Raw genomic sequence first — 24909 nt, 5'->3', positions numbered from 1 at the left:
ACTGTGGAGTTTTACTCACAAGTGTAAAGTGAAACGGTGTGTTTTCAGTCATTCAGTCATGATCACTACGTGTCATAGTTGTAGAGAAAGAAAGAGAACAAGAGAGAGAGAGAGAGAGAGAGAGAGAGAGAGAGAGAGAGAGAGAGAGAGAGAGAGAGAGAGAGAGAGAGAGAAAGGGATAGGGTGTGTGTGTGAGAGAGAGAGAGAGAGATAGAAAGAGATAGAGAGAGAGAGAGAGAAAGGGATAGGGAGAAAGAGAGAGAGAGAGAGAGAGAGAGAGAGAGAGAGAGAGAGAGAGAGAGAGAGAGAGAGAGATAGGGGAGAGAGAGAGAAAGGGAGAGAGAGAGAGAAAGGGATAGGGTGAGAAAGAGAGAGAGAGAGAGAGAGAGAGAGAAAGGGAGAGAGAGAGAAAGGGATAGGGTGAGAAAGAGAGAGAGAGAGAGAGAGAGAGAGAGAGAGAGAGAGAGAGAGAGAGAGAGAGAGAGCGCACCTGAAAACACCTTGGTGTTTTGGTCAGGACTGATTTTATTAGATTTATTGTATAACTTATAACTGTGTGTAAAATCTATAACGCCGAGTTGTTTTTAACGGAAGCTCCATCGGATGTTTCTCTCTTTAAAAGCTTCCCTCACACACGGCGTCTAAAACCAGCACTTACTGACACACACAGGTCTGTTACATGATCTGGTGCTGCAGACGATCCATCGGTTATTCTGTCGGACATTTTCTCCTCTCCGCACTTTTCTCCTGAGAGCTCATCAGCTCTCTCGGCCTGAGACACAGCACACCGTCATACGTGACAAAAACACGAGCCTGTAAACACTCCAGTGATTTAGGAGCAGGCTATGTTAGTGTCTCAGTAATGCACGGTACACTCAGCTGTGTGTGTGTGTGTGTGTGTGTGTGTGTGTGCATACACAATGAGTTTAGTAACAATGCATGCTGTCCGTATTCAGGTGCAGCTCTAATAAATACAACAATTAATCAGTTCTCCTCCTCCTACAGCTACAGAGCCGTAATTCAGTGTGGGAACGACTGACGCTGACATCCATGAGCTCATCACGGTTTCCGTTTCCTTAGTTGTCCAGCCTGGAAGAGTCACACGCTCGTGGAGAAAATACCCCTCCGTACAATGAACGCGTGTCTGCTTCTTTTCTTATACGGTATCAGTTTGTCCAGAGCGATGTCCAGCTTCATAAAGCAAGTTCTGGAAGGATCTCGATGTACCATGGAGTAAAAGTTAAACACTAAACACTTCCATTACTGTCAGTTCACACTGCACTCTCTACTCCCTGATCTTCTACTGATAGGATGATGAGTATGAACACTAGTGCTATTGCTCACGGGAATTACAGAACAGGAAGCTACGCACACACACACAGACACACAGACACACACACACACACACACACACGCACCTCATATCCAGTGTGTAGTTTAGTGTGTGTCTGTTCTAACAATGCAGATATTCACACTGTCAGACATTCATCATGAATCATAGAGAGAGAAAGAGAGAGAGAGAGAGAGAGAGTGAGAGAGAGAGAGTGAGAGTAAAGGTCCTGCTGTGAGGGTGAGCCAAGGTGTGTGAATCCCCAGAAGAGGCATCCAGACGACCCAGCCCATGAATTAAAGCATGAATAAACGTCTGGTTTCTGTCCCGATCAAACCAGCATGTGCTGATAGGAAACTGGAAAACAAAGTAAAGGATGTAGACCTTCTCTCTGTGTGTGTGTGTGTGTGTGTGTGTGTGTGATTGTGTAAGATTGTGTGTAATAGAATGTATAAGAGTGTGAGTGTGCATGAGTTTAAGCGCACGTGTGTGTATTAGAGTATGTATGTCTGTGTGTGTAAGATTGTGTGTGTAAGTGTATGTACTGTATGAGTGTGTGTGTGTGTGTGTGCCTGTGTGTGTGTGTGTGTCTGCATGTGTGTGATTGTGTAAGATTGTGTGTAATAGAATGTATAAGAGTGTGAGTGTGCATGAGTTTAAGAGCACGTGTGTGTATTAGAGTATGTATGTCTGTGTGTGTAAGATTGTGTGTGTAAGTGTATGTATAAGAGTGTGTGTGTGTGCCTGTGTGTGGGTGTGTGCGTGCGCATGTGTGTGTGTATTAGAGTATGTATTTGTGTGTGTGTAAGATTGTGTGTAAGTGTATGTATAAGAGTGTGAGAGTGTGTACAGTAAGTGTGTGTGTGTGTAAGCGTGCATGAGCGTGAGTGCATGTGTGTGTATTAGAGTATGTATGTGTGTGTAAGAGTGTGTGTGTAAGTGTGTGTGTGTAAGAGTGTGTGTGTAAGTGTGTGTATGTGCATGAGTGTGAGTGCATGTTTGTGTATTAGAGTATGTATGTGTGTGTAAGAGTGTGTGTGTGTGTGTAAGTGTATGTGTAAGAGTGTGTGTGTAAGTGTGTGTAAGTGTGTGTATGTGCATGAGTGTGAGTGCATGTTTGTGTATTAGAGTATGTATGTGTGTGTAAGAGTGTGTAAGTGTGTGTGTGTGTGTGTGTATGTGCTATACATCTACACATATAAATAACTCCACTCCGCTCTTCATTAGCTAATTAAAGAGGTTTATAATCACTGCTGTGGTGATGAATAAATAATTACACTATTGCTTTGGGCTGCCAGTCAAATCCAATCATCCTCAGACCGTAGAAGACGTTTCACAATAAGACGTGTGGAGGAGTTTTTAGTGCTGTGGAGCTTTTAGATGGTGTTTCTGTGTGCTTTGGACTACGACTCAGTTACAGTGTGGAATATTTACAGCTACATTTCAGGTACTTTTTATTTCCACTTCAGACTCATCCATGAGCTCCATGTAAAAGATCTTGGATCTATTTCCAGAAGCTGCTGTAGATCCACTGGGAAAAAACACACACAGTGTTACTGTTGAGTTTATTGTCTATGTTAAGTCTTGTGTAAAGTCCCAGTTCTCTGTGTTACTCTTAGGTGTTAATAAACTACTCTATTCAACTCTACTCTTATCTACTCACCTCAACACGGCTTAACTCTACTCTTATCTACTCAACACAGCTTAACTCTACTCTTATCTAGTCACCACAGCTTAACTCTACTCTACACAACACGGCTTAACTCTACTCTTATCTACTGAACTCAACACAGCTTAACTCTACTCTTATCTACTCTACTCAACACGGCTTAACTCTACTCTTATCTACTCAACACAGCTTAACTCTACTCTACACAACACGGCTTAACTCTACTCTTATCTACTGAACTCAACACAGCTTAACTCTACTCTTATCTACTCTACTCAACACGGCTTAACTCTACTCTTATCTACTCAACACAGCTTAACTCTACTCTACTCTTATCTACTCTACTCAACACGGTTTAACTCTACTCTTATCTACTGAACTCAACACAGCTTAACTCTACTCTTATCTACTCACCTCAACACAGCTTAACTCTACTCTTATCTACTCAACACAGCTTAACTCTACTCAACTCAACACAGCTTAACTCTACTCTTATCTACTCATCTCAACACAGCTTAACTCTACTCTACTCTTATCTACTCAACACAGCTTAACTCTACACAACTCAACACAGCTTAACTCTACTCTACTCTTATCTACTCAACATGGCTCGTCTCTACTCAACACAGCTTAAGTCTACTCTACTCTTATCTCTTCTACTCAACACATCTTAACTCTACTCTAATCTACTTAACTCTACCCAACTCAGTTGTACACTTTATATAACTCTAAACATTCTCCATTGCAGAAAGTGTGAGTGCATCTGACCTGCGGCTGAGGAAGCGAGCAGTAAACCATGAGGTCTGCTTATTTATTGTGACAATTCTCAGATGAATCGTTTTATGGAGATATTCAACATCTGATTACTTGGAAAGCAAATCTAATCTCGTCATCTTTTAGGCTTGATGTTATGAGTTTATGAGCGTTTGACTGTGGCATGATTTGTCACCGTCGTCTTAGTCACTGCTTTGCTCAAACAACCAGCCACCATCTGCTCTATTAACACCTGGGCATACTGTAATGTACTGCGCACACACACACACACACACACGACTATACACACACACACACACCACACACATCTGCCCTAAAAACAAAAACTGGGCATTCAGTCATGTAGCACACACAAACACACACACACACACACACACACACACACACACACACACACACACACACAATCAAATGAATACTCACATGCATTCACACACACCACACAGAAATACATGCATCTGCTTAAAAAAAACTGGGCATTCAATGATGTAGCACACACACACACACACAATCAAATGCATACACACACATGCCTATACACACACACCACACACATCTGCCCTAAAAACAAAAACTGGGCATTCAGTCATGTAGCACACACACACACACACACAATCAAATGCATACATAGACATGCGCACACACACACAAACACACACACACAAACACACATCCGCTCTAAAAAAAACCTGGGCATTGAGTCATGTAGCACACACACGCGCACACACACGCGCACACACACACACACACACACACACGCACGCAGACACACGGGGCTGTCTCCTACAGTGAGGAATCCTATAGTGAGGAATCTGTGCCACATTGAAATAAGCCGAGCGTGACGAGCTGTTCCTGAACACACTCCTCACACTGCAGCTTACTGCTGATTGCAGGGTATAGAGTCAGCTGATGAAATGCTACATGGGGTCCTCGCACCACTGAGCTGCTGACTGCTCAGAAGGCGCTGATTAATTTCCTTAATAACACAGTTATTTCCTCTTCACTAATCTGATTCTAAAAGCGATTATATTTAGTATAACCGAACCGTCACCGCGTGTCGCTCTGCTCGTCTCGTGTGCGTCGAGTAAAATTCTAGCACCAGATAACTAAACTGTATTCATCCAATCATGTGTGTCCATGCCACAAATATGCAAATCATAAGGTTAAGTCAGGGATTAGGAAAGTACAGTGTGAAACACTGGATTAATGATTAATCCCGGGTAAAGTCAGACAACGAACGCTGTGAAACCTCAATAACATAAACCAGGATTGGGTTAATCCGGGGTTCACTAGGACCCAGTGGAATCTATATCGTGCACAAGGTTCCAGAGGCAGTGGGTTGTTGCTTTGCTCTTAGCTCAAGATTTCTCTCACATATCAGTATTCTGTTAATAATATAATTAGCATATTTAAATTAGACAGTTTATTCGGAGTCGTACCCCGGGGTCGGGCCTCTTTACCCCGACGAGCTCCGTATCTTCAGAAATCAAGCAGCCCACAGCGACTGAGCTGAAACGCAGCAAACTGGTGCGAGGTTTAATTAGATTGGATACGCACATCAGTCTCGGTCCAATTTCACTTCTGGGTTTTTATCTTGTGGAGACAGATACGCTGTCCGTTCAGGATGTGCCGTTAATGGCGAAGGCTCATTTTTTTGTCATCTTTCTGAGGCATGGCTCTGTGAGCAGTGGAGCGAATCCCTAGAAGCCGGCTCGGGTGTGACGGAGAGAATGTTTAGCTTCAGTTTATATGTGGAAAGTGATTCTTTTTTTATTTCTGATTAAAACTGTATAAAAATGAACAACTCTCGCTGTGAGCATCTTAAACAGGAACATTAGATGATCAGATACTGGGCTGATGGTGTGGGACAGTTATTTAATCTGGATAATGAGAAGCCTGAGTGACCAATTCTGTGACCTGAGTTTCAACTCACTCACTCTCAGTCTCTCTATTTCTCTCTCACTCCCTCTATATCTCTCTCTATCACTCTCTCTCTCTCTCTCTGCCTCTTTCTCTCTTTAGTGCTCTCTCTCTGGCTCTCTGTATCTCTTTTTCTCTCTCTCACACATCTCTCTCTCTTATGTTTCACTCTCTCTCATGCATCTCTCTCTCTCACACATCTCTCACGTTTCTCTCTCTATTTCACATCTCTCTCTCACGTTTCTCTCTCACACACATCTCTCTCATGTCTCTCTCTCATGTTTCACTCTCTCTCATGCATCTCTCTCTCTCACACTTCTCTCTCTATTTCACATCTCTCTCTCTCACGTTTCTCTCTCACACATCTCTCTTTCTCACGCCTCTCTCTTATGTCTCTCTCACGTCTCTCTCTTTCACACGCTTCTCTCTCTCACACACATCTCTCTCACTCTCACATCTCTCTCATGTTTCTCTCTCTCTCTATCACACCCCCTTCTCACATATCTCTCACATCTCTCTCTCACATCTCTCTCACGTTTCTCTCTCACACACATCTGTCTCTCACGTCTCTCTCACTCTCACACATCTATCTCTCTCACGTTTCTCTCTCTCACACATCTTTCTCTCACACATCTCTCTCACCCACCCCCCCTCTCTCACATATCTCTCTCACGTTTCTCTCTCTCACGCACATCTGTCTCTCACGTCTCTCTCACGTTTCTCTCACTCTCACACATCTATCTCTCTCACGTTTCTCTCTCACACATCTCTCTCATGTTTCTCTCTCACACATCTATCTCTCTCACGTTTCTCTCTCTCTCACATCTTTCTCTCACACATCTCTCTCACTCACACATCTATCTCTCTCATGTTTCTCTCTCTCACACATCTTTCTCACGTTTCTCTCTCTCTTACACATCTATCTCTCTCATGTTTCTCTCTCTCACACATCTTTCTCTCACACATCTTTCTCTCACACATCTCTCTCACGTTTCTCTCTCTCTTACACATTTATCTCTCTCATGTTTCTCTCTCTCTGTTCTACTTTCTCATCTCAGACTCTCACATGACTGCTTTCTCAATACTCCCCCATCGTTCTTAACACCAATCCACTAAAAGTGATCGATTTAAAACCAATCCCATGAGAAGTTGAAGGCTGCCACACCAGCTGATGATGACAGTTTAAGTATTAAGAGGAGAGCAGATGGAGACTGAGATCTCACTACATGTCTAAGGTCTGTGTTTAGATACAGTTTACAGTCTGATACACGTGATGATGTAGGAAAGTGATCATCAACAACATCCTGTGTTTTATTCCTCTTACACCACAGCAATCAACTTTCACAGCAAACGATTACAGAATTAAAACTCATTCATTAAAGTCATCATTTTTATCTGCTTATAATTACGTGTATCTGAGCATCTGGTAAACAAGTTCCTGTTATTACTTATGTTATAGCAGCTAGAAACAGCTGTTCCCTCAAAAACCCTCCGTTTTCTGTCATTAAAATGTTAAATACACACACAAACATGCACATACACACATAGATACACACACATATACACACAAACATGCACATACACACATAGATACACACATATACACACAAACATGCACATACACACATAAATACACACATATACACACAAACATGCACATACACACATAAATACACACACATATACACATAAACATGCACATACACACATAAATACACACACATATACACACAAACATGCACATACACACATAAATACACACACATATACACACAAACATGCACATACACACATAAATACACACACATATACACACAAACATGCACATACACACATAAATACACACACATATACACATAAACATGCACATACACACATAAATACACACACATATACACACAAACATGCACATACACACATAAATACACACACATATACACACAAACATGCACATACACACATAAATACACACATATACACACAAACATGCACATACACACATAAATACACACACATATACACATAAACATGCACATACACACATAAATACACACACATATACACACAAACATGCACATACACACATAAATACACACACATATACACATAAACATGCACATACACACATAAATACACACACATATACACATAAACATGCACATACACACAAATACACACACATATACACACAAACATGCACATACACACATAAATACACACAAACATGCACATACACACATAAATACACACACATATACACACAAACATGCACATACACACAAATACACACACATACACACAAACATGCACATACACACAAATACAGTACACACATAAATACACACACATATACACACAAACATGCACATACACACATAAATACACACATATACACACAAACATGCACATACACACATAAATACACACACATATACACACAAACATGCACATACACACATAAATACACACATATACACACAAATACACACACATACACACAAACATGCACATACACACAAATACACACACAAACATGCACATACACACATAGATACACATACATACACACACAACATGCACATACACACATAAATACACACATACAGTATACACACACACATATATACACACGTAAATACACACATATACACACGTAAATACACACATAAATACACACATACACACACATATACACACATATATACACGTAAATACACACATATATACACATATATACACACGTAAATACACACATACACACAAACATGCACATACACACATATACACACACATGTTTACACACATAAATACACACATACAGTATACACACAAACACATACATACACACATAAATACACACACATATACACACACACATATATACACATATGTTTACACACATAAATACACACATACAGTATACACAAACACATACATACACAGAAATACACACAAACATAAATACACACAAATACACAAACAGACACACACAAACATATACCCATCAATACAGACACACAAACACATACAAACACACGTAAATACACACGCATACACACAAATACACACACAAACACATACATACACACATAAATGCACACACATATATACACATACATACACACAAATACACACACAATCTCTCTAACACGTACGTCATTTACTTTACACACTGACACTGGAGACTCCTTCCACAAACCTTAAATAAACATCTCCTCATGGTGAATTTCACCACATCAGTGTTTTTATTTGTTTATGTTTCATCTGTTACACCTTAAGTGTAGAGAATACAGGAGAAAGAGGAGAAAAAGTGGCAGTTCTGTGGGCTCATATCTCTGACATGCTTTATCTCTTTCTTTCTCTCTCACACACACACACACACACACACTCTTCCATAACATAAACCGCAGAGACATTGCATGATGCATTATCCAGATGTGGACCCCAGATGTCTTCTTGCGATAAAATAAACGTCGGCTTATGACTTCAGCTCAAGTGAGAACATAAAGCCGAACAAGAGCGTTGTTAACGTTCGGGCAAAAAGAGTTTATTTAAAAAAAAACAACCGTTTGTTGGACAACACACCGAGTCCTGAAGGCATCGACATGAAGGACATCTCTTTATAAGGAGGCAGCTTGATGCTTCACCTTGAACTTACGCTATCGTTGAAAAACCATAAAAAAAAAGCATTAACGTCACTTTTCACTCACAGTTCTATGAGTCATCCAGTAAAGATTCACACATTCAGCTAGATGAAGTATTTAAAATATTAAAAAAGTTTAACAAACTCAAATTTCCTTACAAATCAGAAGGAGAAGAAAAACTCTGTTCCCTAAATTAGGCAAATCATTAAGGATTTATCATGTTATTGTTACTAAACAGCACAGAGTCGTAAAACCGGCGGCGGAGACGAGATCTGCAGTAGTACAGGACACACTCAGATAAACCACAGCTAGGTGATGCACGTGGGCGTCTCTATAATTAGGACACGCTTCTTCTAAAAGCAACCGCTTTGACTCGGTTGGGCGTGTCTTCGAAGAGCTGACACGGTTTTTCAGAGCAGATAATGTGGAAGGAAACATGCTGTGGTGCACCTATGAGCCCTCCGATCTAATAAGCTCGCCTGCAGTCGGCGTCGTTAGATATAAAACAGGAAACCCCACAGGATGAGAGGACGCTCAGTGCTCAGGGGACATGGGACGAGAGCAGAGTGAAATGCTACATCGCTCACCTCGTCAATAGGCTTCGTTTTGTCTAATCAATTAGCCAGCTGGCAAGTAATGGCGCGGCGGCTCTAACCAAATGAACAGAGGGTCAAAGGTCACCGATGTGAGGATTTTATAGCGTTGTACTGTGTTATGTGTTTGGTGGAAACTAGGGGTTGTGATGCCGTGTGCGAGATGGTTAAAATTTCTCTGTCCCTTTACCTCGCTAGTTCCTCGTCAATTAATCTAAAACAGACAGAAGATCAAGCCAAAGAAAAGGGCTGTACGGTGCTACCGCGTTATCAGTTTTCTACCCGTCACCACGGCTGCACTCGCTAGCGACTACGTACGCAACGAGACGAGCATTTGGAGGCGGATGAAAAAATCTTCCCTCTAAAAAAATACACGTTCCAGAGAGAAATGTTTGTGGATAAAATGCATCGCTGTCTACTAGTAACACGCTGACTCTAAAACAACATTTTGCGCTTTATAATTTCCCAAGATCCTTTGATGTACCGAAATAGACCAGCGCAAACATCAGCGCTGGTATGTTTTGGATGAATCGAACCTTTGATGCCGGTGACCACACGGTGTGGATCTTTGCCTAAACCAATAGGTGGAACTAGAGAAAATGGATAATGTTTTATAGTCAGGGGGAAAATATTCGTTCTCTTTTGCAACTCATTTGCATGGTCTTGTCGTCCCGCCCACTCTGCGTTACTAATAGCTGTGAGACATCCCCAGTTTTCATGAATGGCATCTGACCTTCTAGAGTGGACACAGTGTGGAGTAATAATATTACAGCTGTCTGCTCCCTTTAGGTCTACGTCATATGAAACGGGACCTGTTTATTTTATTAAACATACGAAAGAAATAAAGAAATCTCTGTCTGATCACTGTTTGCACTCTTGGCTGACTGTTTATAGGCTACCGGGGCTTCAGAGGACTCTACAGTGGAAAGAGGAAAATGATGATAATACTAATTTATTCAGTGCCCACTGCTTACATAAAAATATAACATAGCTGCAAAGCAGTGACTGACGGGACCGAGCGCTAACCGTCCTGAGCCAATACTCGCACGTCGATGTCGATGGATTATTTTTTTTCCACGCGTCCTGCTTGTCTTACGTCCCGTGTTAAGTGATCACGTCACCATGACAACAAGATATTGTGGGGATCTGGTTTTCATGGTGACTGAATCTGGTTAGAATCTGATGTCTTTGGTGAAAGATTTGATACCTGGCAAAAGGTACAAAATACTAACATGGCTGACTTCCTGTTAGGTAACAGGTGTGAATCTACCCCGTTTGGGGCATGTAGGTGTACCTGGATGCTCATATTTATAGAATAATATCACTGGCTGTGCTGTTAAACTTCAGGCCACGACCAGCTCAGAAATCAACAACGTTGATTTAGCCAATCAATGATGGTTAAACTGGACCCATGTGACTACACAATGCAGTGCAGATGCTCGAAAAATCCGAGCTTTGTTCAGAACCCGATGCCTATGTATGACATTTTGTTTGGTTCTGTGCTTGGTAGAAATGTTAGAAATGCTTGGACCCTAATCGCTTAACCGACGCATGATCCGATGTATGATCTCTTCAGAAAAACATGGAAAGTCTCTTTTTATGTCTGAGACTATAAATATTTTCTGACTTTATATCTGATCACTTGCTCTCTGATAAAAAGATTAAGCCACACCTTGAATCAGATTCATTTGCAGTGTAACGCTATACTTTGATGCTATAACTGTCTCTATAATTACTGTTATTACCCTCGTTTCTCCCAGACACGGAGGCGTCTCTGGGTGATGAAGAACCTAATTCTGATAACAGACAAAATCTACTGGTCTAATTCCTGACTAACCTACCACAAGAACATTGTGGAATTGCACCGGACGTACAGGGAGACACTTCAGCAGGATGCTGTGTGCAGAGAAAGAGTCTTGTTCAGTAAAATGTCAGAAGAACACAGGACATTTCAGTGCCGCAAATAAACCCTGACGGTCACGCCAGGCCACAGACTCCACAAGCGCTACAGCACTGAGCTCTGAGAGTCTCGCTCCTATGCGACAGGACACAAAGCTTCCTTTCTCCGACCTCTCGCGCGCGATGAGAGCTCTCTGAATCAGGCTGCGCTCCGAGTGCTCTTGAAACACGCAGGACAGGGAACGTTGCAGAGGGTAAATTTGACTTGCATTAGTCACAGACTGCTTTCTCTGCCAAGTCAAACGCAATGAGCTTTCCTGCTACGTTCACAGGCCTTATACAGTACTGTAGTTAGAGACAGAGTCAGAAAATTAACCTCGCTTCTCAGCTGGAGTTTCTGTTTATTAATATCTCTTTATTAATCGTTTAAACATACACATGTGGCACTTCTAGTCATGACATTAAAGTTACTGTTGACTGAACAAGAAGTGGTTCAACTATCAGCCAGTTAGTGATTTAGACACCCCTCTGTGTGTGTGTGTGTGTGTGTTATGAAGCTTTAGCTAATGGTATCCCCCATTTTCACGTCCCTCTTCCCCTTGGGTCTAATGGGCCGCTCCATCAGCTCATTACCCTGCCGGATAAAAGGCTTTATTTGTGGAGCCTGGGCACGTAAAGACACACAAACAGAGCCTGCTGTGTCCCCGAGGGCTTCGTAGCCACGCTGCACAGCCTAAGTCGGCCCACAGCTTGAGCCCACATGCTGTTCCTGGAGCCAGACACCATTTGAAAAGGCACCTGAGCCTGAAGCTGGGAACAAGCGGCACAAGCCCACGAGACGAAAGCGAAGCTCCAGAAAGAGGTGGAGTGGAGATGGAGATTTACCTGATGCCTTTATTCTGAGCGATGCTGTGGTGAGAGATCCTGGACAGCGCAGAGATCACCTGGGAAAACACAAGACGTTTGGATTAGCAATGATGTGAGACACAAGTCCAGGATAAAACACATCATGACATGCTGTGAGAGGAAAATAAACAGAACGGTGTGGCATGATGTGGCCTGACAGGAGCTTTATTCCTATTACAGTACAGCAATTTGCCAATATATTATATATTAACTTTCCAGCTTTAACGACACGGACACCGGAGACTCCAAAAACCCATGTGAATAAACCTGAAGAAAAAATGTAAACTAACTACGTCAAACAAAACACATTGATATACATAAACCTGTGATTTGACCAATCAGAAGCAAACGTTCAGCGTCGTTGTGAAGAAACGTTGAAGGTGAAGAAAGCATATAGCTCTCATGTTTCTCAGGGATTTACAGCGTCTTGTGTTTTCACTCTCCGAGCTTCCTTCCTGTGCATTAGTAGTGACTAACAGGGTTAAATGCACAGAGCACTCAAACCCAGTTAACGCCAGGCGTGAGTCACGTGCGCGTGGGCTCGATGGTGGAGACACTACGGGCCTCCAGATGGTGCAATCATGGGCTCTGGGAGTGTTTTGTAGATCCGCGCACACACACACACACACACACACACACACACGCTCGTACACACACACTTATAAACATGTAACACTGGAAAGGCTTTTGTCTTGCCTCATTACATGTTTATAGGAGTGTTAAATCCACTGCCATCCGTGTGTGTGTGTGTGTGTGTGTGTGTGTGTGTGTGTGCGTGTGTGCGCCGTTCTCTAAGCAGGTGTGCACCCTTTCTACTCGGCTATACACACTGAATCAGTGCTCCTGCTGCCATGAAGGTGACTCCATAAATGAGAATGAGCCCTAATGAGAGCCATCACATCTCAAAGCGTCTCTCTGAGAAAACGTCTTCATTTCACACACCACTTCCACTCGGTCGTATCGCTTCTTCAAAAGTTTCATACAGTCAAAGAGACCTGGAGTTTCAAGGCAGGGGAGGCAATATGAAAAAAAATAGTACATGAAGATATTTGGGGATTTTATCTCACTGCACAATATGTATTTTTACTCTGGATATAAATGGATTTACACTCAACAAGCTCGTAAAATAGAAATGCTATAAGTTAATAAAATCACTCATCAGGTGGGCAGTCATCCTGTCATCCAGTTATTCAGTCAGTCATCCAGTCAGTCAGTTATTCAGAAATTAATCCATACAGTCTGTCTGTCATCCAGTCAACCGGTCAGTCTGTCATCCAGCCATCCAGTCAGTTAGTCTGTCAATCAGTCAGCTAGTCAGTTAGTCTGTCATCCAGTCAGTCTGTCCTCCAGTCATCCAGTCTGTCATTCAGACAAACAGTCTGTCATCCAGTCAGTTAGTCTATCATCCAGTTATCCAGTCAGTTAGTCTATCATCCAGTTATCCAATCATCCAGTCAGTTAGTCTATCATCCAGTCAGTTAGTCTATCATCCAGTTATCCAGTCAGTTAGTCTATCATCCAGTTATCCAATCATCCAGTCAGTTAGTCTATCATACAGTCAGTTAGTCTATCATCCAGTTATCCAGTCAGTTAATCTATCATCCAGTTATCCAGTCAGTTAGTCTATCATACAGTCAGTTAGTCTATCATCCAGTTATCCAGTCAGTTAGTCTATCATCCAGTTATCCAGTCAGTTAGTCTATCATACAGTCAGTTAGTCTATCATCCAGTTATCCAGACAGTTAGTCTATCATCCAGTTATCCAATCATCCAGTCAGTTAGTCTATCATCCAGTCAGTTAGTCTATCATCCAGTTATCCAGTCAGTTAGTCTATCATCCAGTTATCCAATCATCCAGTCAGTTAGTCTATCATACAGTCAGTTAGTCTATCATCCAGTTATCCAGTCAGTTAATCTATCATCCAGTTATCCAGTCAGTTAGTCTATCATACAGTCAGTTAGTCTATCATCCAGTTATCCAGTCAGTTAGTCTATCATCCAGTTATCCAGTCAGTTAGTCTATCATACAGTCAGTTAGTCTATCATCCAGTTATCCAGACAGTTAGTCTATCATCCAGTTATCCAATCATCCAGTCAGTTAGTCTATCATCCAGTCAGTTAGTCTATCATCCAGTCAGTTAGTCTATCATCCAGTTATCCAGTCAGTTAATCTATCATCCAGTTAGTTAGTCTATCATCCAGTCAGTTAGTCTATCATCCAGTCAGTTAGTCTATCATCCAGTTATCCAGTCGGTTAGTCTATCATCCAGTCAGTTAGTCTATCATCCAGTTATCCAGTCGGTTAGTCTATCATCCAGTCAGTTAGTCTATCATCCAGTTATCCAGTCAGTTAGTCTATCATCCAGTCAGTTAGTCTATCATCCAGTTGTCCAGTCAGTTAGTCTATCATCCAGTCAGTTAGTCTATCATCCAGTTATCCAGTCGGTTAGTCTATCATCCAGTCAGTTAGTCTATCATCCAGTTATCCAGTCAGTTAGTCTATCATCCAGTCAGTTAGTCTATCATCCAGTCAGTTAGTCTATCATCCAGTTGTCCAGTCAGTTAGTCTATCATCCAGTCAGTTAGTCTATCATCCAGTTATCCAGTCGGTTAGTCTATCATCCAGTTATCCAGTCAGTTAGTCTATCATCCAGTCAGTTAGTCTATCATCCAGTCAGTTAGTCTATCATCCAGTCAGTTAGTCTATCATCCAGTTATCCAGTCAGTTAGTCTATCATCCAGTTATCCAGTCAGTTAGTCTATCATCCAGTTATCCAGTCAGTTAGTCTATCATCCAGTTATCCAGTCAGTTAGTCTATCATACAGTCAGTTAGTCTATCATCCAGTCAGTTAGTCTATCATCCAGTTATCCAGTCAGTTAGTCTATCATCCAGTCAGTTAGTCTATCATCCAGTCAGTTAGTCTATCATCCATTTATCCAGTTGGTCTGTTATCCAATCTGTCTGTCATCCAGTCAAACCCGGTCATACAATCAGCCAGTCATTTAACCAAAATGTACGTGACACATAAATGCCAGAATAACAACAGCCACTAAACACAAATGAATAAAGAACCAATTAAAAAAAGATATCCACTACTTGTTCATGTCAGTAACAGAGATGTTGGGAGTTGGCTGATGTAGAAGTACTCATGGCACTCTCAAAAAACCACACAAGGCTGTCTCCAAGACTGTCTAATAGTCACACCTGATACAAGACCAGATCATTTAATCTTCTTTTCTTCCAGAAAGCAATACAAATAAAACTTCACTTTGCATCTTATTCACACCTGCTCCTCCTGAGCCTATAGTTCTCTCTCTCTCTCTCTCTCTCTCTCTCTCTCTCTCTCAGCCCAGCTGAGAATGAATGAAGCCTTTAGGATCAATAGCGCTGCGTTACTCTGAATACTTGCATTTGTCAGCCTTCTGTCTCGCCCCTTCATGCACCAGCAGCTAATGGGTATAAATATTAATGGAGCCTCAGTGTGGAGACACCAGCGCTGCCCGGCTGACTTATAGACCACCGATGCAGCTTTTCATCACTCTCTCTCTCTCTCTCTCTCTCTCTCGCACCTCGCTCTGCATGCAATGAATCTCGGCTTACTTCTCCTGCTACATGGCTCTCATCCCTCAGTTTCTTCCTCTTTTTTTCCCCTCATTCTACTGTCATCACTCAGGTCAGGTAGGAACCTCTTCCCGTTTCGTCATTATTGATTTCCTCTCATCCCGGTGGCGCTCTCTGAGGAGCAGCCGGTCGCAGTCGGAAGGAAACGCATGGCCTCCGTCACCTCTCACACACAAAGCAGATCAAACACAATAACTGATTCGGAGGAAAGGAAGAGAAAATATTACACTCCATGGGGACACAGGTGATCAGCTGCATCAGACAACGGCAAGCGATGGAGGGCCTGAGGAACAGAGACAAGAAGCTAGAGTGTATGTGTATGAGAGAGAGAGAGAGAGAGAGAGAGAGAGAGAGAGAGGAAGAGAAGAGAAGAGAAGCGAAGAGAAGAGAAGAGGAAAACAGGATGAAATTAATAATGATACACAATACTGAGAGCGTTCTTAATCATCACGTCACTGACGTGTAAAACCTGCTCTCGGACCTGCGGTCGAGCCTGAGGTGTGCATGAGCAGTGAGATTAAGAGAGTAAGTAAGACGGAGCCCAGGTTCCTTTAATAAGTGGATTCGGTGCTGAGAGACGTGAGAAAAAACGTGCGAACAGATGGTTGTGTGAAGAGTCACAAAGTCCCCAACTTCATTAATAATCCACCTGATGAGATGCCACGAGCTCTAACCGGCACAGAGACTCTGTGATCTGGCTTTAACTAATCACACACACACACACACACACACACACACACACACAAATAATGACCTTGACACAGATGAAGTAGTGCTAACTCCCAGCACTCTTTCTTTAAGTATGTGCTCCCCGGCAGCAGGGTTCCTCTGTGATCGATAGAGGAACAGCACCAGGGAAGCAGATTTTGCTCAATGAAATTCAGAGGCGTGTGAAGGGTCAGCAGAGGGGCAGATGTGGTTCAGTGAAGGTTCATTGGAGGGTCAGTGATGCTAAACGATTTTAGAGCAAGTAGAGAAGAACAGGATACGGTGTAGCCCAATTAGACCAGATAGTGTAGTGAGACGAATCTCTATAGAAACCTTGAGTTCAACATGGGTATCTAAACATCTACTCGAATCTGCGACTCTAGACAATAGCGGCAACGTGAAACGCTAGCGAGAAACAATTTATTTATGGCTACGAGCTCAGCGTTAAAGGTAACTGTTGACACCATTCGACTGGACGGCTTCTGTCTTGTCAGCTCCTTTATGATTTAGGGTTATGTGTTGTGTCTCTGAGCGATTGGTCGCGTGGAAGTAACACGATTTCGTGTTGCCATTTTCTGAGAGGAGAAAAGCCATTAAAAATGGAAGTGCACCCTGAACACTACAGCCCTGAGGGTCAAACTAAGGTGGAAGTGAATGGACGGTTCCTTTTAAGAAAGAGCCTTCATAAGAAAGAGCCTTCTTGTATCTGTGTTGCGAGACGGAAAGACGGAAAAGGGTTTTACTTTAAACAATCCAGATCTGCGAAAGGATTAAATTCGGTTCTGTGACACAGTTGGATCTGTATTCAAATTAAAAGCAATATCAGATTTCTTGTGTCGAGCCGATACGAGTAAATCTGAGCGTTGATCCGTAGCGTAGAGACATGCGCTGGTCGATGGTCTGCTCAATAACGGTGAAAACCGAGAAGCCATAAATACAGGAAATAGATAAAAAAAAAAAAAAAAACTGTCATTTACTCCTATGGATAATAATAACATATTGATTCACTCTAGCTTTACTCTAAACACGTGACGTCACACTCATATCTGGTTCTTCCCCAAAGGTCTATACACTATTGTACAGAACGTCTTTGTACGCTGTATCGTGAGACTGTACAGTGAGAAGATGAAGAATGAGCACGAATATCCAGACAAGTAAGGCATCATTGTACGTATTGAAGATGTCGCTGTCTGTCGCTGGTAAATCGCCCCGTTCTCATATTCGGTGTGTGTGCCATTCTGTATATTCAGCTAAAACGTAATGCAATACAAAATAGTTATACCGCTATTAAGACACGATCACTTAAGACATAATCCCTCCTTTGTGAGATCCTTATTTTTAAGAACAACTCATATCAGCTGTAAAAAAAAAATACTTCAGGGCAATTACTTGCATGCTGAAGCTGAACAAACAATCCTCACTGTGTGTGGCTTTTTGTAAAAGTGTGCGACTCGAGCAAAAGCGCTTGCTGTAACAAGGGCAAAAACTTCCATCTGAAAGCTATTAGGCCTTTCATTACGCCACAGCTTGCAGTCGCCACTTCCCAGGATCCCCAAAACAGCGGTCGTACCAGAGAACGTGCGTGTTCGCTGCAGCGCGATGGCATCCGCACGTCGCTCGCTTGTCACCTACTCGAACCGGTTGAAAAGAAACGCTGCAAACCCGCTGCTGACTCAGATGTTTGTGCCACCCTTAAAGATGCTGTATTGTGCAATGAAATGTTTAACGCACCTACAGCATTACCGACTCGGCCTATAAATGCGTGCGACGCTTCGGAGGAGAAAAAAAGCCCTGGTGAAAATAATGAAAACAGAATGCATGACATCGACTTGAGTTATTTTGGTGGCATATAATAAGAGCAACAGGAGGTGGCTTTCACCAAACTGCCAATACAAACAGATTGTGGTCAAAGCAGTGGAAAGAGCCTGCGGAGTTTAGATGAATGTACGCAGAGACGGCTGGCTTTTGCCTTTAAGCGGCTCTAATCTTTATCGAAACTTGGTGATATGTTTCTGGGGCTTGATACAGTAATATACGAGAAAGTAGAAGTCTCTGGTTTGGAATAAATGAAGACGGCCATTTTGGTGACTGGCGCGCCTTCAGATTAGCCACCTAATTATTCATCTTTGACCATTTGTTTTATGATTTAGATCTCATAATGTGATATATGAAATATTCAATTATCCCACCCTGCTTTTGATTAAGGTTATTTCCCAAACGTGCGGTCGTTACGTCGTCTTTTATGGCGCCCGGAGTTTCGTACAGTGATCTCGGTTACTTGCATAAATCCTTTTCGATCTAATTAACTCGTAAATTATTATTTCTTTTCGAGCCATAAAAAAAATTATAACTGACCCAACAAACGGTGCATTCTGCCAAACATTCCCATTACTCCAGCTAAGTGCTTGTTGATGTTAATTTGTTGCAGCAGGCTTTCTGAAATGGACACCTTAGAGACGAGAATAGACCTCGGCTGAGCCGTATAACCCAGCGATGGTTGTACGGCATTAAAAGATCAGCACCTAAATGATCGTCCTAATAATTTTCAAGACTCGAAAGACGATCACGGGGCTAAAGACGACGCCTGAACGTTCTCGATACTGCTGTGAGAAGCAGATGCTCTCGTGACAGACCGTGTCTGTTGTTGCTAATTTGTTGCAGCAGGTTATGCAAATTGGATCTGCTGAATAAAGAGACACCCGACATGATGAGCAAAACAGTTGCTGTCATAAAGAGATGCTCTGACAGGATTATCCTGCATGGTGTAGAGGTCTGCTAAACAGAAACTATACACACACACACACACACACGCACAGAAAGGATGAAATTATGCAAGCATATGACGTAATATGAACATACTATGTGTGTGTGTATATTTGTATGTGTGTGTATACTGTATGTGCGTATGTGTGTGTGTGTGTGTGTATGTGTGTATATGTATGTGTGTGTGAATATGTACAGTATGTGTGTGTGTATGTGTACAGTATGTGTGTATATGTGTGTGTGTATGTGTGTGTATATGTATATGTGTGTATGTGTGTGTATATGTATGTGTGTGAGTATGTGTGTGTATATGTGTGTGTGTGTGTGTGTATATGTATATGTGTGTATGTGTGTGAGTACTGTATGTATGTGTATATATGTGTGTGAGTATGTGTGTGTGTGTGCGCGCGTGTGTGTGTGTATATGTGTGTGAGTATGTGTGTGAGTATGTGTGTGTATATATGTGTGAGTATGTGTGTATATGTGTGTGTGTGTGTGTGTGTGTGTGTGTATATGTATATGTGTGTATGTGTGTGAGTACTGTATGTATGTGTATATATGTGTGTGAGTATGTGTGTGTGTGTGTGTGTGTGCGCGTGTGTGTGTGTATATGTGTGTGAGTGTGTGAGTATGTGTGTGAGTATGTGTGTGTATATATGTGTGAGTATGTGTGTGTGTGTATATGTATATGTGTGTGAGTACTGTATGTGTGTGTATATGTGTGTGTGTGTGTGTGTGTGTGTGTGTGTGTGTGTGTGTGTGTGTGTGTGTGTGTGTGTGTGTGTGTGTGTGTAATGAGATGATTCTGCTTTTGGCATGCAGTGGAATAGTGAACAGATCCAGAGGGAGGATGAGCTGGCTGCGTTTGCAGGAATATAAACTTGCCGGATTGTGTGACGATAAACCAGTCGAGCTGCTCCTTTACTTTTATACGTCTCTGTGGAAAAGTGAATGGAAGGAAGGAAGGAAGGAAGGAAGGAAGGAAGGAAGGAAGGAAGGAAGGAAGGAAAGAAGGAAGGAAAGAAGGAAGGAAGGAAGGAAGGCTGCCATTAACAAGAGGTATGTTGACTGGCCTGCAGCAGTTAGACCCAGGTGAAAAGATTCTCCTGATCTCTAAGTCATATTCCTTTGCTGTGGTTCTTATCAAACCAGAGCATGTGAGGCAGACCAAAAAGGTTACATATGGGATTAGAGGGATAATCCAGGAAAGTGATGGAGGTCTGCGTCTCTCTGCTGGGGAAGATAAGAGTAAAGGAGAGGAGAAGAGCACTGAATGGGACATGGGTTCTCAAGGCTGGATTGGTCCAATGGTGATTAGCTGAGCTTCTTTTATCTGTCTGTCTGTTTGTCTCTCTCTCTCTCTCTCTCTCTCTCTCGCTCTCTCTCTCTCTCTCGGTCTCGCTCTCTCTCTCTCGGTCTCGCTCTCTCTCTCTCGGTCTCACTCTCTCTCGCCCTCTCTCTCTCTCTCTCTCTCTCTCTCTCTCTCGGTCTCTCTCTCTCTCTCTCTCTCGGTCTCTCTCTCTCTCTCTCTCTCTCGCTCTCTCTCGGTCTCGCTCTCTCTCGCCCTCTCTCTCTCGCTCTCTCTTTCGCTCTCTCTCCTTGACCACGGAACAAGAACATAAATGAATTCAAAATCAGAACTCCATGCATCCGAGTAAGACACGAGATCCAGCCTACGATTCTGTTGCATTCTTTCCACACATTTACACTTCTAACATGTAAATGACAAGCCACGTTAATTAACCAATCAACAATGAATAATGAGACAAGTGTGTGAAGTGTGTGAACGAATAAAAATCATGAAAAGCATATTAAAGTTGATAAAAAAGACCCAAAACTATGACTAAAGCGAGTTACAACAAAGCTATGTCTAATCCCCAGAACTGTACAGCAGACCTGTGAAGTGTGAACTGTCAAGATAGACAGTCCTGCTACAAAAGGTCAGCAAGATAGTCAGATCTAAAGCCTTCAGAGCTTTAAGCAGGACTCGGTAGTCAATGTGGACCTAAGAGACAACATCGGCTTCTTTACTGCTGCTGAAAGCTCGAAAGAATCGACATCGAAGGTTAAAACACAACCAGAATTCAGCCTCTTTTTTTTTTTTATTAAACTTCTGTTAAATGTCCAGGATCTGTTGGTAATCTGGTAACTACACACATTCTTATAAAGGCACTTTCCCCCAAACCCTCCTTTTCAGGGTGGAACAGATTTCGGTTCCCTGGATTGCACCATTAATGCTGAACCGAAGGAGATGTGTTGTGATAACAGAGTCATGACAGAGACAGCAAAAGCCACTCCGGCCAGTCAGAAGCTCTTCGCTGCGAAGCGTGCTGAGAGTTTAGCGCCATTGACTCCGTGATAATATCACCGTTCTTCACATATTACCGCATGCTGAGATGATTCTGTATATTCCGCCCGTTTTTACATCAAATCATCGTTAGATTCAATTTGTCTTCATATAAGCAATTAATATTAATCACGAGAGTCTTTCGTCTGCTAGAAAGATCACATAGTGGAACGCTCATTGGTCCCATTTAAGGGCAGTTACCGTTAATCTCCATAAACTGGAGGATATTACAAAATAATTACGTTATCTGTGGCTGGGTTTCGCTGCACAGAGACCGAATGGCCATGTGTGAGAATTTATACGGCATACAGAAGATAAAAGTCATAAATTCTGCCACTCTATTTGATTTTCTCATGCCTTCTATCAGTATGTTATATACTCTGTACTCTGTGTGTGTGTGTGTGTGTGTGTGTGTGTGTGTGTGTGTGTGTGTGTGTGTGTGTGTATGGTCCAGATGATACCCTGCAGGAGGTCTCGGTGGCGACCATTAAAGTGACAACAGGACAAAGGGTCTCCATTAAGAGCTCGTGCCCCGCCCTAATCACTGAATCACCATGACAACCACCAAGCGGATCGACACCACAGATAGGAGTCACGTGACGCAATCGATCAACGGAACAAAAATAGAGAGACATCACACAGGAAGAGGCTCGTAGAAGTGAAGTCTGAATGTCCGAATTATACATTAACGTTTCAGCTGATAGAATCTCGACATAATTGCCCTGTCTCGAGAAAAAAATCGTGTAAAGGGAATCACGTGACACGTTAATCGCCTCGTCCGCGTGCCTTTAACGTGCTGATAAAAAATTATTATAACTCTGATAACATGATAACAAAAGGAAAAGGAGCACGGAAAGACAAAAAGAAAAAGAGACATGCAGTGCGCATTTGCAGCAGTGGCAAATATATGTTACCGTGGAGATGAGACGGGCATTTAGTGAGTGTGAAACGGGGGCCGAGGGCCGGTGTGATCTTGACACAAACATCACATTCAGGTCTATTAAACCCGTCTGTTGCTTTTTTTTTTCTCACCCAGGTCTACTTTCCTTCTCTGTAATAAAGACTCGATGCTAAACCTAATGAAAAGAAGGAGATTCTTCTCACAACCTGAGCTCAATAATGACAAGTGTGTCAGCTCATCCAGACACATCGACTTCGCACGGTCCGATCGTCCAAACACAGTTGGTGGAAGGAAGGAAGGAAGGAACAATGTGTACTAACGTCGAGGAGGAGAGAAAGCGACTGTCACGTTATATTATTCTCCACCCTTTGGTGCCTCCCGAATAACAGGGTGGTGTAGAGAGCACAAAAATGTCACCTAGAACGTCTAATTTAACATTTCCCACATTCACAACTCTCTGCAATCCGCCTTCGGGTGTAACCAAACAAAGGGAGCGACATCCCGCTGGCATCGAGGTAAAGCATCTTTAAAGAGTCAGTCAACAAACGTGTGCACGTTGCACTGATCAATACAACGTACCATGAAACAATATGCCCGAGCTGCCAGTTTCACACTGGTTCTTTACGAGTATGGATGTGTCTGGGCTTCTCAGGATGATGGCTGAGGGAACAGACTGTGTGAGATGGCATTTAAGGCACTGGGCCAGAAGAATTGAGGTCAAGAGAGAGCAAGCTGTGTGTGTGAATCTGTCTGAACAGTGTGCCACCTCTCAGTAATTGTTGGCTCAGGTTTGAATCAGACCTTCAGAGATACTCAGAACTTGCTCATAGCCAACAGTAGGGCCTGGAAACCAATCCTAGTGAGGACCCTTCATATCATACTCCAGCACACCTCTAGGAACCTCACACAATGAGGACAGAAAGGAAACGTCTGCTTAAATAGGGACGGATGCAAAACGACGCGAGCTCATATTCAGAATTGTACGATCTATGTCATTGCTTTTCTCTAAGCCACCGTCAGTCGCTCGCAAGACACGGTCACTCCGACACACGGCACAAATATTCCACTATAATCACAATGACTGCTGCTAAGCAATGCGACTTCTAATCCTGTCCCACACAACGGTGAGCGATAAAGGCGCAGCCAGACACAGGATATGAGATGTGTTTATATTTGTTTGTTGCAAAAATATGAAATTGGAAATGAGAACGGATTCCCTTCGAAACGCCGCTAGACCCGCTAGTAAGCGCTATATGATTAATGCGCCGGTGCTCTTGCTCTAAATACACAGGAGTCAGAGTAGGTGGTGGAAGAAAAATGGATCAGAACACACATATACTGTATAGGTGTGGACCCATGTACACCCACACGAGAGTGGAGGAGTGCTCATCTATACTCACTCCATCAGAAGGCTCAGCTCAGGGACATAAATCTCCTAAACTCATCACTCTCTAGCCTATAGCTTCTCGGACTGGTTTATCGGCACACATCTCCTAGATCTTGCTGATTGATGAGCTCATGCCAAGCTACGTGTCGAGACAGACCCATCCAAAGAAACCATGCCGTGCTGTCTGGACCGTGCGGTCCGCTATAATCCTCGATTCGCTGCACGCACGATTTTGTATTTACTCAGCAAGACAAAGGCATGTTTTAACTGCACTCTGCATATACGTACACGTTCCCTTTTATTTAGCTTATTTACTTTTGGTCTGACCAGAGTGGCCTGAAATAAGCGACCGTGTTCATCTTGTGGAAATTACAGTATCGTATGCGCTAAGAAACAAACAAGTGCTCAAGTTGACAGGAGTAATTATGGGTGTCTGAGCAAGCGG

At 42.6% G+C, this 24909-nt stretch overlaps 1 protein-coding gene across 4 annotated transcripts in view; it reads right to left on the bottom strand.

Annotated features, from left to right (window-relative positions):
• vav2 (vav 2 guanine nucleotide exchange factor) overlaps window positions 1-24909 on the bottom strand; it is a 162709-nt gene that overhangs the window by 43006 nt on the left and 94794 nt on the right. For all 4 annotated transcript variants that reach the window (XM_060890304.1, XM_060890303.1, XM_060890301.1 and 1 more), the window contains exon 3: window positions 12715-12773. In XM_060890304.1, the coding sequence (XP_060746287.1) occupies window positions 12715-12773 (59 nt within the window). The remainder of the gene's footprint in view (window positions 1-12714; window positions 12774-24909) is intronic.

This window comes from Tachysurus vachellii, chromosome 17 (genome assembly GCF_030014155.1).
Source record: "Tachysurus vachellii isolate PV-2020 chromosome 17, HZAU_Pvac_v1, whole genome shotgun sequence".
Taxonomy (NCBI): domain Eukaryota; kingdom Metazoa; phylum Chordata; class Actinopteri; order Siluriformes; family Bagridae; genus Tachysurus; species Tachysurus vachellii.
This window is presented reverse-complemented; position numbering and strand designations above follow the sequence as displayed.